The sequence below is a fragment of the Podarcis pityusensis genome (assembly GCF_964106645.2).
Source record: "Podarcis pityusensis genome assembly, chromosome: 8".
Lineage (NCBI taxonomy): Eukaryota > Metazoa > Chordata > Lepidosauria > Squamata > Lacertidae > Podarcis > Podarcis pityusensis.
The window spans coordinates 82,404,891-82,420,859 of NC_138033.1; the positions used below are offsets into that span (position 1 = coordinate 82,404,891).

The 15,969-nt window shown below is 45.9% G+C and overlaps 1 protein-coding gene across 9 annotated transcripts in view; it reads left to right on the forward strand.

Annotated features, from left to right (window-relative positions):
• Positions 1-15,969, forward strand: part of ATXN2 (ataxin 2) — a 62,551-nt gene that overhangs the window by 37,308 nt on the left and 9,274 nt on the right. For 5 of the 9 annotated variants that reach the window (XM_081017295.1, XM_081017299.1, XM_081017297.1 and 2 more), the window contains 11 exons: positions 11-220; positions 1,836-2,018; positions 3,006-3,203; positions 4,847-4,957; positions 5,701-5,771; positions 6,759-7,063; positions 9,290-9,353; positions 9,574-9,726; positions 11,917-11,983; positions 13,308-13,492; positions 14,029-14,161. In XM_081017295.1, the coding sequence (XP_080873421.1) occupies positions 11-220; positions 1,836-2,018; positions 3,006-3,203; positions 4,847-4,957; positions 5,701-5,771; positions 6,759-7,063; positions 9,290-9,353; positions 9,574-9,726; positions 11,917-11,983; positions 13,308-13,492; positions 14,029-14,161 (1,680 nt within the window). The remainder of the gene's footprint in view (positions 1-10; positions 221-1,835; positions 2,019-3,005; positions 3,204-4,846; positions 4,958-5,700; positions 5,772-6,758; positions 7,064-9,289; positions 9,354-9,573; positions 9,727-11,916; positions 11,984-13,307; positions 13,493-14,028; positions 14,162-15,969) is intronic. The other 4 variants (XM_081017296.1, XM_081017298.1, XM_081017301.1 and 1 more) reach the window with 2 other exon arrangements.

Genomic DNA, 15,969 nt, shown 5'->3' on the forward strand with positions numbered 1-15,969 from the left:
GTTCTGTCAGGTGTTCCCTGGCCATCGCCTTGCCCATCTCCTTCCTCTCGCCCACCTTCTCGCTACCAGTCAGGTCCCAACTCTCTTCCACCTCGGGCAGCCACCCCTACAAGGCCGCCCTCCAGGCCCCCTTCGCGGCCCTCCAGGCCCCCGTCTCACCCCTCTGCTCATGGCTCTCCAGCTCCTGCCTCTACTATGCCTAAACGCATGTCTTCAGAAGGTACAAAGACCACAGTTTTGTTTGTTCATGAATTTTCGTTTGTCTTTGTGTTCTCCCTTTCCTCTTGTGAGTTACAGTTAAAAGAATTGTTCTCTTCATTACTAAACCTTTTATTTGTGCACTTCAAAAAAATTAAAGTTTTTGTTTTGTTTCTGTTAACCTTTTTTTTTTGTTTTGTTTAAAAAAGGGAATTTCACAGAAAACCAAACCATTAAAGGGATGGCCTTTTCCTGAAAGTGAGAAATTCAGCTTCCTAGTGCTACTTTAGTGCATTGCAGAGCACATGTGGATGTATCATCTGCAGTCACTTAGCCATGGTTGCAGGATCACACCGTCGCCCCTACCGGTCACTGGCCGTAACCATGGTTAAAGGTTATGTCTCCATTGCCGTTAACTGTGTTCAGTGCTAGCTATGTTTTGTTTGAATTCAGATGCTTAGTTAAAAACAAACTGGTTAGCATTAGCCATGGTTAAGATGAATGTCACCTTCAGCCTTTATTAAGGCCAGTCCGGGGAATTGCTGTGCTAGATGGGAAGATCAGGTGGAGGGACAGGTATATGAACCTGAGACCCATTCCTGATCCCATAACCTAGTTAAGGAGCTGAGAGGGCTGCATCTACATATTTCCTGAAGTGGCTGGTGATGGAGGGTTTTGCTCAGAATGAAGCTTTATGACATAAATCTGTTAAAAATGCCTGATTCACATTGTGCCCACTGTAGAATCCTCCTTACTGGCAATTGCGGTGAGGGAGACTGGTTAGAAGTGGATGGAAATTAATTGTGTATTTAAATTCAGTTTGAGTTCCTCTTGACTTTCCTGAAACTGTTCAGTGGAATTGAATAATTTTAATTCTGTCTTGAGAGGATGAGACTTGTTCAGCAATAAGGAATCATAGATTGAACCTATTCTCAGCTGCAGCTAATTTCCATACTTTAATTGCATTCAACTCATATACTATCTAGGAATTTTGAAGATGCTGAACCATTTGCAGGGGGCACGCTGACTTGTTTCTCAAATTCTAAGGCAATTCTTTGAAATGTCTCCGTGATATGCAGGGACATAAAAACGATGAGAGCTGAAAAACTATTAAATGTGGGCTGCTTAATTTGCTGTTAAATTTTCTAAGTTCTCTGCTGCCAGGAGGGCTAGAGCATTCAAAGTGGTCAGGTTTGGGTTTTCTTAGCAAGAGTTAACTGATGAAATCCACTTGAATTCTCTCTGCTGTGCTTTTGCACACCTCCTATTTTTGTTTTATGGGGCATGTGAATATAGGGGACATGTCCAGTGGATTGTGTCCTAACCTAGCATCTGTCTGGCTTCATATTTTTTCCTCCCCAGTTTTGTCACGAACTATATTGAGAGGAGTGCTGATTTTTAAATGTCCTGAGACCGTGTATGATGATGGCAGCCCAGGGATGGGGAATCTTTGTGCCTCCAGATGTTTTGGAGTACAGCCTCCCATCAGCCCCAGCCAGCATGGTTAGGGATGATGGAATCTGTAGGGTCTAAGGTTCCCCATCCCTTATGTATCAAAAATTAATAGAATTCGGGGGTGAAAACGGAGATTTCATGTTGTGTTCATAGTTTAGGGTGTCTTTTCATGCTTTCTTCAGGACCTCCGCGGATGTCTCCAAAGGCACAGCGGCACCCTCGAGGCCACAGAGTCTCTACTGGGAGGGGCACAATTTCAAGTGGCTTAGAATTTGTCTCTCACCCCGTGCCAGGAGAAGCCACCACACCTTCATCGGCCCGAGGCAGCCCTTCAGGTGGGACATGGTCATCGGTGGTCAGTGGTGGTAAGTCAAGCTCAGCTTCCTACAGAAAGTCCTGTTGGGGAATTTTACAGTTAAAAGAATCCTGTTTCTTAAGCCAAACATTTGAGAACCCAACAGGCCTGCTGCTGCTGATGGTTGGCGAATCCTGATTCTTTATTTTGCCTGGCTAGAAACCAAATGTTACAACTGAGGCTGGTAAAACTGGATTGTCATGGAAAGCAGCAGATGTGCTGTTTCTCCCTTCCACTTTGATAGACTGTTTTTATCAGTTGATTACATTCCTTTCCAGAGACAGGCTGGTAGGTCAGTTGATTGGAGTTCTCAGCCTTTATTAGGTGATTTGACTTTTCTCCCCCCCCCCCCCCAGTCTCTTCTGTGTGTTCATCATCCTCTGGAGTGATGACCAGGTTGTGCTCCTGTGAGCCTCAGTATTCTTAGGCCTAGACCCCATTCCTGGTTGCCCACTTTCCTTCTTTCTGTCCTGTTTTGAGGGTGACTCAGAAGACACTGAAAGCCACAGTGAGAAACTAGGTGGACTTTCACAGGGCAGCGAGTTTAGGATTGTGCCACAGATCAATTTCTGGGACTACAAGCAGAAATTGGTTCTTACCATGAATTTCTGTTTGAAGAGTGGACTGGGTCATTAGGCGATGGAAGCTGTTTCTCAGATTCTTTTCCATGTTAGTGAGGGCTGGTAATAGGAAGCGACCTGACTCTGCTTAAAGTCTCCCTTGACAAACCTTTGCTTCAGTGCAATCAATTATCAAGCATTGTTTCACAGTAGAAGGATTCTTAGTGCTGTATTCTACAAGAATCGTTTAAAAGAAGCACTTACTGCTTGGGGAAGAGAAGCAACATCACAGAAATCTGGGGACTTTCCTAGAAAGGCAAAAAGGGGTTTTGTGACAATTTTATCAGCTCAGTGTAAGCCTGGCATTAGGTTTCACTCCTTTTAGTACAAAACAGCTGTGCAGTGTTTCAACAGGGTCTCTTTTATTTTGTTTCTAGTCCCTAGGTTGTCCCCTAAAGCACACAGACCCCGGTCTCCAAGGCAGAGCAGCGTTGGCAGTGTGCCTTCTGGGCCAGCTCTGTCTTCTCCTCAAGCTGGCTCTACTCCAGCAGAGCCTGTAGCTGCACCTGTTCTAGCTGCATCTCCTACCCCAGCCAGCCCTGCATCCATTAGAGCAGGTACACCATCAGCTGAAGGTAAGAAGCCCTCTTATCTCCCCCTGTTCTGAGTCTGAGTAGAAATGCAAAGACATAGGATGATCTAAAAATTGCTTCTGTGTTTTAAGTGGTTGGAGAGCAGTTCTCACACACGTTTATTTTTATGCATTAGGTTTGCTAATCATATGCAGTCAATTTTCTCTCTGTGTGCGAATCTTTATACAGAGGGAGAAAACTGGCGGCTCCAGGCAACTACATAATTTTCTGAATGGCTGTTGAAAATTACAAAAATGAGTAGGAAAAGGTTGCGCTCTGTTTTTCCTAAGACATCCTGCTGACTTTCTTTCAACTCAGCCGATTAGGGCAGCCTTCCCCAGCATGGTGCCCTTCAGCTGTTCTAGAATTAAAAGGTAAAGGTAAAGGGACCCCTGACCATTCGGTCCAGTTGTGGCCGACTCTGGGGTTGCGGCGCTCATCTCGCTCTATTGACCGAGGGAGCCGACATACAGCTTCCGGGTCATGTGGCCAGCATGACTAAGCCGCTTCTGGCGAACCAGAGCAGCGCACGGAAACGCCGTTTACCTTCCCGCCGGAGCGATACCTATTTATCTACTTGCACTTTGACGTGCTTTCAAACTGCTAGGTTGGCAGAAGCAGGGACTGAGCAACGGAAGCTCACCCTGTCGCAGGGATTCGAACCGCCGACCTTCTGATTGGCAAGTCCTAGGCTCTGTCGTTTAACCCACAGCGCCACCCGTGTTCTAGAATTAAACTTCCACAAATCCCATCTGGTATGTCTATGCCATCTGTGGCTTATGGGAGTTGAAGTCCAAAACAACTCGAGGGCACCAGGTTGAGAAAGGCTGGATTAGGGTTTCATACAGTAAAACAGTAATATTTAAAAAGTAATATTGCCCTTCCATGTATTATTATTTTGGAAGAAATACATTTAATTTGATTTGCAGAGCTGTTGTTGTTCTTATTGTTCTTTCTAACCCACCTTTTCCCAAGTCCAAAACTCAAGACTGCCTACATAGACAAAATAGAAAAAAGTAAAAACCATAGAAAGACAAACATTAAAATGTAATTAAAAACTAATAGAATTAAAATATTAAAAAGTGGCTCTTTGAAAGTCTCTCTTTAGTCATCTTCATTATCATCGTTTTATTTGTACGCCACCTTTCCAAAATCAGGATGGCTTACAACATGAAACGATCTACATAATTACAAACATAGCAAAAGTAGTCATAAACAATAAATAAAACACAGCAGAAAGTACACAACCAAACTGATTAATTTCCACATAAATCATAATATTTAAAAATAAAGATGCAAAAATAATATTAATAACAGCAACAATACCCAGTACAAGAGTTTTTCCAGCAACCTCAGCTTTTGTAGCTGTTGTCAGTCAGGGCCCTGTTCTCCCAGGCTGGCTAGAGAGAGGCGAGCAAGAGAATAAGTAGGTCTTCCACGACTCACAGCCAAGATTATGTTGGTTTCCCAAATAAACAGAGACACAATCAGGATAATACTTTGTATGGGACAAATTGTTTTGGTGCTGAGCTTTGGTGCTGAGCTTCAACAACTTGTCCCTCTTTCCTTCCCCACCCATTGCTATCTAGAGTTATTAAGAGTGCTGTGTATGTGAAATCTCAAACACAACTGATTTTCCTTCCTAGCTAAAGATTCAAGGCTTCAGGACCAGAGGCAGAGTTCTTCCCCTGCTAGCACCAAGGAACCCCTGAAGCCAAGTGAAATGTCTCCCAGCTTTAGCAAACCTGAAAACAAAGGTAGGAGTTTTCTGAAGTTGTGTTCAACTCCCATCATTTGCAGCCAATATAGACAATGGTCGGGGAATAATGGGAGTTGGAGCCCACTACACCTGGAGGCACCTTGTTGGTTACTCCTGTACTGCAGGCTTAGTTACATTGCTGTTTGGATTGTTGTAGAGATTTGGGAAACACAACATGGCACGCAGCCCTCAAATATATCTCTGCACACAATGAAAAAGGAGTTCTGTAAACTAAGATCACTCCAGTTTCTCTGCTGCTCCAGCTGCTTGATTCCCACCCCACAACCTCCTGGGTTGCAACTGGATTGCAATTTCCGCGGAATTCTTTGGGGGCGTTTTCTTTTCTCCCCCCCCCCCCGAGCTGAGACAGCATTTCAGATTTGGGTCACTCTATTGGGACTTCCTTTAGATAGTTTCAATTGGCCCAAATATATGCTGGATCCATGTCATCCATGTTTATAACCCAGTAAAGGTTATATACCTTGGTTTACAACCATAATCCATTCCAGAGGTCCGGTTGTAAACCAAAACAGGTTGTAACCCAGGGCGTGCTTTCGCCATTGGGGCCTCCCCCCCCCCCCGCCCAAAAAGGGTTGTAATCCAAAAAAATAAAATAAAATAAAAAAATAAAAAAAATGGACCCGCACTTCTGGGTTTGACGTGGTTGTAATTGAAAACGGTTGTAATCCAAAACGGTTGCAAACCAAGGTACCACCATATATGCGTATATTCTCTTAACAGGTGTGTCTCCAGCTGTCCTAGAACATAGAAAACAGATCGATGATTTAAAGAAGTTCAAGAATGATTTTAGGGTAAGTGCTTTTGCTATTAACGACAGCTGTCTGAATAGACAAGGCAGTACCAGATCAAACTACATGCAGGTAGGAATGGTGGCTTCAGGAATAAGCATGTATGCCCTCTGCCTGGTTCCCTGTAGCTTTGCTTTTCGCAGTGAGGGAACCACCAGAAGGCTCTCAGAGCTGGACCTCAGTGTCCAGGCAGAACGATGGGGGTGGAGACACTCCTTCAGGTATACTGGGCCGAGGCCATTTAGGGCTTTAAAGGTCAGCACCAACACTTTGAACTGTGCTCAGAAATGTGCTCAGAAACGTATTTCAGGACTGGTGTTATATGGTCTTGGCGGCCACTCCCAGTCACCAGTCTAGCTGCCACATTCTGGATTAGTTGTAGTTTCCAGGTCACCTTCAAAGGTAGCCCCACGTAGAGCGCATTGCAGTAGTCCAAGCGGGAGATAACCAGAGCATGCACCACTCTGGTGAGACAGTCTGTGGGCAGGTAGGGTCTCAGCCTGCATACCAAATCCTTGTCTATTCTTTCCCTCAACTAAAAGAACATTGCCTAGGGCAATGAAGGTCACTATAGAACATTCAAATGGCTGCAAATAAGACACTCCCTAGAGCAACCAGTACAATGTGCCTTGCCACCCCTTCATCCAGATACATACTCTTTTTGAAATGTTTTACAGGCGCCCTCTCTGGGGAGGGAGTTCCACAACTTAAGGGCTTACTTCTCCTGGGCTGCCACCTCCTGAGCTTCTCAGTACGGTGGAAGAAGCAAGAGGACTCCCTCTACTGATATTAGAACCCAATATATTCCTGGGTTTTCTGTACGTCAGTATGTAGGAAATGAAGCAACTTTTATTTCAAGCTGTAAGAAATAATGTGCAAAACTAGAATCAATGTAGACTGTGCCTTCTCTCCAAATACCCTCGGTCAGGAAGTACTGCTAAAAGTATAATTTTTCTGTTTCCTCCCACCCCACCCCCCTGCACTCTCCAGTTACAACCCAGTTCCACCCCAGAAACAGCGGAACAGCTGCTAACCAAAAACAGAGATGGTGAAAAATCCAGAGAGGTTCCTAAGGAGAAGGGTGATGCCAGCTGTAAGGACTCTGTAACTGAAACTGGCAGCAATGCCACCTCAACCAGTGGCAGTAGCAAATCGAACAGCCCCAGTATTTCACCACCTGGTGGCAGCCTGGAGCAAAAGCGAGGGCCTGAGGTGACCTCGCAAGGAGTGCAGACCTCTGGCCCCGGAGCGAAGCAGGAGAAAGAGGAGAAAGAAGACAAAAGGGACACCACCGAGTGAGTAATCCTGGCTGCAGCAGCTCCTGCACAGATTTGGCACTGCTTTTGTGGAGGGCCCAGTTGTTGAGATGACTCGACCTTGCACAGCATTTTCTTCTCGGCTCCTTATTTAGATTTAACATATTTTGTACCTCCGCTGCTGGAGGCAGTGCTTAGAATGCCAATTTCAGGGAATTACAGGTGGGCGGAGTGCTGTTGCCCCCCCCCCCCCCGGTCTTGCTTGTGGGTTTCCCACAATAGGCATCTGGTTCACCACTGTGCAGACAAGATACTGGGCTAGATGGGCTTTTGGCCTGATCCTGCTGCCAGGGCTCTTCTTCATGTTCTTGTGCTCTTCTATTCAGCTTCTGGTGTCAAATTGGAAAATACGCACAGGACCTTTAGGGGTTGTACTATCCAGCGGAAATACAGCACCAGGAGAAAAATGGGTGTTGTGCTTTTAAATGTGTTTGATCAGTGACTGGGGAGAGAATACTATTTTCTGCCCCTGCTCCCTTGCCAGTCTTTCTCCTCCTACTCTGTGAAATTCATCCAGAATTTCATGCTTTTGTTGGAAGGCTTGTGTTGCGTTTTGAAACAGAAACGAGGCATCAAGTGATGGGCAGTTTTCCTCCACTCCACCAACGGAGGCAGAATCTGTAGAGGCTTCACACTTCCACCAGGCGGGGCAGTTGCCATCTCAGTTTTCAGCCTACCTCCACAGAGGGAGCATGGCTGACAGAAACTCTTACGGAGTTTAGAAGCTGTGAATTATTATTTTTTAAAAGATACTCTTTCCTCTTTTCCTTAGTTGTTGTTGCTTCTTAATGTATTTACTAAATTTGCATATTGCCTTTCTGCTGATACGTTCAAGGTTTCTCCCAGTTTTAGACAGCAGCTAACTTAGGACTGTGCAGACTTTGCTGGGCTCCCAGCCGGCATAGCTAATGGTCAGGGGTGATGGGAATTGTAGTAACAATATCCGGATGACCACAGGATAGCAACCTTTGATTTGCAGGCTATTTATTTCATTTATTAATTTTATTTCATAAGAGTCATATACCACTTGATTGTAAAGAAATTTTAATAGACATGATCCAAAAGGGAACATGGAGAGTAGAGGAATATTAGCAAATTCAGGTCCCGCAAGAGGTGTGTTTGTGTGAAAGAGAGAAAGGGAGAGACTGACTTCTGGGATGGGAGGAGCCGGTTTCCCCCCGGGATATTATTTTTGACCGGGAGCCTCTTCATACAGCAAGAGCTGCAGCTTGGGATCCAGGACTTGTCAGCAGAGCTCTCTGGGTGGCAGCTGGGCCTTCTCACACTCTGCAACAGGCTTCTGGGCCTTCTCAATGAGGGTAGGTGCATTTTTAAACTAGCAACAGCTGCTCCTAGAGCTGCTGCTGGCAGGAGGATGTCTTCGCAACTGCCTATCTATGGCCTCTATTGCCACAAGCAGACCTTCCAGTTTTGATTGCTGCAAGGAGACCTTGTGCCTTCTCAGTGGTTCTGTTCTGTCTGCAATCTGTCTGTTCTAGTAGCTAGTAGAAGACCTTGAGCCTGCAAGGAGCTGCAAGCAGCCCAGCCAAAACACTGACTGCTGATAAGCTTTGGTTGCAGGTCCCCAAGTATGTGTGGGGGAAGTCAAGGCATCATGCTAAGAGTTCTTACTACATTGTTGATCTGCAGCTGCCCCTCCCCCAGTGGTCTAGTTCAGGGATGGCTAACACATTGCCTTCCAGGTGTTGTTGACTCCACCTCCCATCATCCCCAGCTAGCATGGACGATAGTTAGAGATGATGGGGGTTAATAGTCCAGTCTAGAGGGCCAAAGGTTAGCCTCCCCTGCTGCAGCCCTTCAGTCTCAGAAAAAAGAAACAGCCTAAGGTCAAGGAAATAGTGGTGTTGGAGTGTTTTCTAGCTAAAACCTTGCAATGAACATCTTTTTCCTGTCCTTACTTTCCTCTTTGGTGGCAGCTCCCCCTTCAATAGAACGTGTTACATTTTGATAGATTTTGAGTTGTGTTGTGCATCCTCAGCAATAGAAGGTCCTACGCACAGAGGACAACTCCCTGCCACTCATGCCCAATGCACACAGCGCAGGTTTGAAGCCTCTACAAGTCTTCCTCCACTAGTAGATATCCATCCCTGGATATTCAGCTCTTATCTGAGAGAAATGAAGTATCATGGTGGGAAGTCCAATCTGACATGCATCTTTCTTCTGTTTCCCCCCACCTTTCCATAGACAAGTTAGAAAATCAACACTGAATCCTAACGCAAAGGAGTTCAACCCTCGATCATTTGCTCAGGTGAGTCTTAAGAGGCATCGCTGTCCTCATTCTCTGCTTATCCGAAGCTGCATTTCTTTATGTGCCACCCATTAGAAGCAGTCACTGCATAGTTTGTTTTCCTGCTTTAACCAGCCGTAACGAGAAAAAGTCCATGGGGCATGTTGATGCACGCTTGATCAAACTGTTCAGTGCCTACTTACAGCTCAGCTATTCCGTTTTTCCTTCATGTTTTTGGCAGCCCAAGCCTTCCACCACACCAACGTCACCCCGTCCGCAGGCCCAGCCCAGCCCTTCCATGGTGGGCCATCAGCAGCCCACTCCGGTGTACACCCAGTCTGTTTGTTTCGCACCAAATATGATGTACCCTGTTCCCGTGAGTCCAGGTGTTCAGGTAAAGCGGCAAAGGCTTTAATGCGACAAGCTTATACTTGCTGCATTGAGTGTGGATAACAACTTGTCACTGCTTTGGAGTGTGAAAGGCAGAACAGGGCATGAAGCATGTGAGAGTCCTTTGTGTTTACATATGGGAGATGGTGTGTGTGTGTGTGGATCGGTGAGTAAGGAAAAGATTAATAAGCCCCTCTCCCATACAAACGCCCCCCCCCCCATTAATGTTACCTGCTCAAATTTGGACTTGGATACCTTTGTTTGCCAAAGTAATGTGCATTCCCACCTTCTGAAAAGAGGCTGGGCCACTTTGTTTTCAGCACTACACAGTACCCTTTCTTGACACTTAAAAATATTGAGTACCGCTACTAGCTTGAAAAGGGATGCGGGTGGTGCTGTGGGTTAAACCACAGAGCCTAGGACTTGCCAATCAGAAGGTCGGCGGTTCAAATCCCTGCGACGGGGTAGCTCCCATTGCTCAGTCCCTGCTCCTGGCAACCTAGCAGTTTGAAAGCATGTCAGAGTGCAAGTATATGTACCGCTCCGGTGGGAAGGTAAACGGCGTTTCTGTGCGCTGCTCTGGTTCGCCAGAAGCGGCTTAGTCATGCTGGCCACATGACCCGGAAGCTGTACGCCAGCTCCCTCGGTCAATAAAGCGAGATGAGCGCTGCAACCCCAGAGTTGGTCATGACTGGACCTAATGGTCAGGGGTCCCTTTACCTTTACCTTTACTAGCTTGAAGGCTACCTTGAAATGTATGCAGGGGCCTACTCATTGTCTTGAAAGAAGATCCCATCGGATCAGTAACTTTGTATTTGCAGAACTCATGTGACTGAGAGCCTTTGTCCTTGTGTACTCTATTTGTGAAATGTATACTCTCCCAAGAGGAGATCCTTGTTGGAGGGACTGGCCAACTATTTAGTTAGCCAACTGTTCTTACCCTTCTGTACAACTGAGAGAAGAGTATTTGCTGTGGCCACAAGAAAATTATTACAACAAATGTCAGAAACGATGAGTGTATATGATAAGATGTGCATTTTAAGCATATTGATTCCCTGTACATACCTTGGTTTGTTTATTTATTTTTACTTTGGGTCCAGTTTTATCTGATACTTGATTTTGTCCATGACCTGCAATGATGATGAAATGTTCTAATAGCCTAATTGATTAAACAGTGTGTTTTTCACTTTACTAATAAGAGACCAGAGTTCAAAGAACTTTTAGTTCATCTCAGTAGAATGCATTGTGCTCTTTCTGGCTGCCACAGCGTTCCAAAATTATCTCTAGTGGTGCCAATTTGTCTTCAGTGGTTGGTATATGGGGATCACTTTAAAGTAAGGCATTTATTTTTAGTCACGTTTCTGACAAGTATTTTGATCCCGTTCCCTCCCACCCAAGCTATTTTCTCCTGCCTCTTGACTTCAACCAAGCTTATACATCGTGGCACTGTTAATGTTCTTTCAAGCCTGGTTCATACATAAAAGTAGCTGCCTATAGAGAATGACCATGGTGCTGATGCTTTCCCTCCTCCTGTCTCTCTCTCACTGAAATGGAACAATTCAAGGTTTTGTTACACCATAGTTTCTGGTTAACACTGGAGCATGGAAATTGTAGATAAAACTCTTGACTACAAACCATCTAAATCAAGTCTGAGGGAAGCTATATTAGCATTCAAGGCAAATATGATGTGCTCCTGTTCTAGATAAGTTCAATCCTCCCACTCAGGTGGTTCCCCTTCTTCCCTGCCCCCAACAGTTAGCACACACAAAAAAGCTAAGTGGAGGTGCTAACTTTTGGTTCCCCCAATACCTCCCTCTTGTCTGCTGGAGGTGCTGTTTGGGCTACATAAGGAATGGTGACAGTCAAGAGGTGTTGATGCTGCTGCTGCAGATAGCCATGGTTGGTTCCTAAAACTAACCTTTGGAGAGTTCCACCCCAGGATCCTCTGAGCATTGCAAGGAATCCTTTGTGGGCACCTCTTGGGTTGGGTGGTGAGGTTCAACACAAGACAATAAGCAGACCGTAGCACCTATAATCAAACATTTGTTGGTAATAGTGTGAGGTGCATATCTGCTGGGAACCCAGTGGGGAGCAGGCCGCCACGCATGACTTGCACCCAGAGAGGAGAAATATATATATGATGTGTGGTGTGCGCGCGTGTCTTCCTCTAATTGTCAGCCATGTTATTTTTCAGCCTTTGTACCCCATTCCCATGACGCCTATGCCAGTCAACCAGGCCAAGACCTATAGAGCAGGTAAAGGTGAGAATAATACAGTATTGCATGCTCTTGTACGTAGCTTGCATATAAAATAACTAACATGCCTTGCTCATTGTTCTGTTACATTTACTTTGCTTATGAATTAGCAACCCGCCTTTCTGTGCAACCCACTTACCAAGCTGCCTCCACCTCCTCCTCCTCCTCTTCTTCCTCCTCCTCCTCCTCTTCTTCCTCCTCCTCCTCCTGCTCATGTGTCCCCTTGTTTCTTGGATTTTGCAGCACTGAGCAGGCAAAGTTTATAGCAGCATAGGGCCTGGTGCATGGGTAGGCAGACTAAGGCCCAGGGGGCCGGATCTGGCCCAGTCACCTTCTAAATCCGGCCCACGTACAGTCCGGAAATCAGCGTGTTTTTACATGAGTAGAATGTGTCCTTTTATTTAAAATGCATCTCTGGATTATTTGTGGGACATAGGAATTCGTTCACCCCCCCCAATATAGTCTGACCCCCCCCAAAAGGTCTGAGGGACAGTGGACCGGCCCCCTGCTGAAAAAGTTTGCTGCCCCCTGGCCTAGTGTCTTGGCTCCAGTTCTAAATCCTTGAATGGATGCTTTTAAGCATATTTAAGGCTGAAAGATCCTATGCACACTTTCCTAGACGTACACCCTACTGAACACATTGCACAACTTACCCCTCAGTAACATGCATACGAAGGTACTGAAAGAGTGTTTGATTAGCTCCTGTACCTAATAATGAGCAGAAGCAGCATATTGACTTACCATGCCAGAGGCTTGTTTCTTCTGTTCAGCTTTTACCTAAAGGAAGCTTTTGTGCATACAGTTGGGCACAAAGCTACTGATTCTGAAAGCTCCTCCCTGACATCAGAGTGCTGTGTTTTAACAGGATTTGACTGTTGTTATGGGCTCTGTTGGTCTTAGGGAGAAAAAATGTAATCGTAGAAAAAAAAATTATGCCATTCTTCTGTATGGGAGGAATGTGAATCTTGTATGGGTTGTCTCTGCCCATCTCTCCACAGGCAGGAAGTTAAACATTTTAAAAGTAAAACATTTTTGTTGCACCAGAGCGGTGTTCCAGTATATATCGGCTAATGCTTGGATAGTCTTTCTGTGATGCCTTCTTTCTGCCTGAATGATAGCCCAGCCTACTCTGAGCTGACCTCTCTCTCCTGTCGCCTTAAAGCCTGCTCACAGGGTGAGATTCTTGAACCCTACCAGCAGCTGATTCCTCATCTTCATTTGGCTTCCTTGTGGTTGCCATTGTACCTAGCTGTACGTAGAAATGTTGGCATAGGTTTATTTTAGGGGGGGAGGTGCTTTCGTAATGTGCCCTTTCCCCCTTCTTTTGCAGTATCAAATATGCCCCAGCAGCGGCAAGACCAGCACCATCAAAACACCATGATGCACCCTGCCTCTGCTGCCGGGGCTCCTATTGTTGCTACGCCACCGGCTTATTCAACGCAGTACGTCGCCTACAGCCCCCAGCAGTTCTCCAACCAACCTCTCGTTCAACATGTGCCGCATTACCAGTCTCAGGTATGCCTTCAGCTGAGCTCTTTGCAGCTTGAATGGTGGGATTAGAATGTGTATTTTGCCACGCTGCGTAAGTGGTGGTGCAGTGCTTGCATAGCACTTCAAAAAGAGCTACGTACTGCCTATGGTGATACATCCAGGGCCATTGTCACATGATGCCCTGTGTGCATGTTTGAGGGGTGTGTGCGTGCAGGCCACCTTCCAGGCAGACAGGATTGACAGCTGAGTGATGGAACAGACTCAGAGACCTGGATGTTTACTGCAGTCTTACCTAGATCTATTGGCACGTGAAAGCTTTAGGTTATCTCATGGCATAATTTCACCTTAGTGCTGTAATGTTAAGACGCCTGTGTGCCATAATAGGAGGGGTTGGGAAAACTGCCACAGAGGAGAACGATGGTGGATCCTGAGTCTTCCTCTAAATCCAGCCAAGTCTGCTAGTATAACTGGGCATCTCTGACTAACTTGAAGAAAGGCATTTTGTACCTGTGAAAGTACCTGCAGGGACTTACTTGTTCTCTTTCTCATGCTTAATGCAGCACCCCCACGTCTATAGCCCTGTAATACAGGGCAATGCCCGGATGATGGCACCACCGGCACACCCGCAGCCCGGCTTAGTTTCTTCCACCGCTACGCAGTACGGTGCGCACGAGCAGACCCACACGATGTATGGTAGGACACTTTTCAATGAGTTCTCTTTTGAAACTTTGAAGGATCTCGTTTTTAGTGGCTTGCCGAGAGAACTGGAACGCTCTGTGTTTTGAAATTCACTGAAACCCGTTTGGATACCGGTATAGTAAAGAGAGATTGGGAGAATGAAATGCAATTGTAAAGCATGAACAGCTGACTTTTCTGTCCCAGATACCTCTTATAAAACAGCATATCACAATTTCTCCATATGCTGCCACCAGCAGCCTTTTAAAGGGCTCTTATTTATCACTGGGGACCAATTAACTTATGTATGTGTCCACTTGCATGTGTGACTGAGCTAGTGTGCATCATTAAGTCCCCCAGAGCAAATATTTGTAGTGCTGCTGTGTCCATTCAAATGTACTACTATTCCGCAGACATGAACCATTTTGTATTGGTAGGGGATTCTTAGCACCTAGCTCTACTCTCAGTTGGCACTCAGAATTTGTGCCAAGGATTTGAGGCATGGCCTCCATTCACACAGGCACTGTTTTGGGTGCAGATTTCCTGTTCTGGGGCAGAGTTTGGGTTATGTGCCTGCAGTGCTCAGTTGATTCCTCGACATGAATTGAGATGTGTCTGTCTTTTGCCTCCCCGATACGAGGCCCCTTCTGGCTTGGGGATATCACCAAGTGTGGGTTTTGCACACTGATGGCTTCCTGTAAACCAAGGATGACTTCCTTGTGGGCTGATGGCATTAAGTGATGCTGAGTGTTAAGAATGCCCCTGTTGCAATGTGGGATTGTGCCCATTTTCAGAGATTATGCTAATATTCTTTGGGGCAGCCGCTAAAGGGCTATGTTGTTATGCTGGACCACACAGGAGGACTCACAGGTAAAATAAGCTTAATTCTTCTGCCCTGTTTTGTCTGGAGTGGAAAAGGCAAAAGTTGAGGAGAAACCTCCACTGCTGTGTTTAGTCAGCCAGGTCACTCAACTAGTCATAGGAACACCAAGGTTGTCCTTGCTTTGCAGTGAATTTACAGGTTCTCCTTTTCGAGGAAAGGACTGTGGTTTGGTGGCCAAGCACCTGCCTTGTACGTGGAAGGTTCCATTCCTGGTATCTGCAGGCAGAGCAGAGGAGGGAAAAGCCTAAGACCATCAAGATCTACCAGTCTCTGTAGACAATAGTAAGCTGGATAAACAGACTCTGTATGAGGCAGCTTCCTAAATATTAATAAAAGTGGGAAGGTCTCTGTAGAACACTCCAGGCAGCCGCTGTGTAGCTATTAAATCTCCAGTAGGGGTTCTCCCGTTCTTCCCCTTCATGTGTGAGGCAAGTCTTGAGATATGTCACCCAAGAGTAACTTGGGGGTTTCAGCTGGCTGCTTTGAGGTGCCATGTTATCAATTCTAACACAGAGACACCCCTGCTGACCACTGGATGCTGTGAGTGAGCTTTCCCAGGCCCAGCTGACCAGCATTGCCCTCTAACCTGTTTGCTGCAGATGACCTGGAAGCAGACTGACCCGTTTGGGCCTTTTGCCTTCATGGACGTATGAGCCCATTGGCCAAGAGATGAATGAGCCCAGGCACACAGCCACTCAGTTTCTCCTTTTTGCATGAGCAAACATACCAAGAAGTCTTCTGCTAAATGTAGTTTCCTATTTCATCCAAACTGGGAAACTCATTTATTTATTTGTCAAGCTTTCTGTACTGCTTACTTGACAGAATATCTCTCCGTGCTTTACATTATACTCAGCTTTGGGATGAAGCCAGCTTCAAATGATGGGGGTTGGAGGCAGAAGGCTCCTTCACATCTTGGCTTATTAAACCGAGATACAATCGTCTG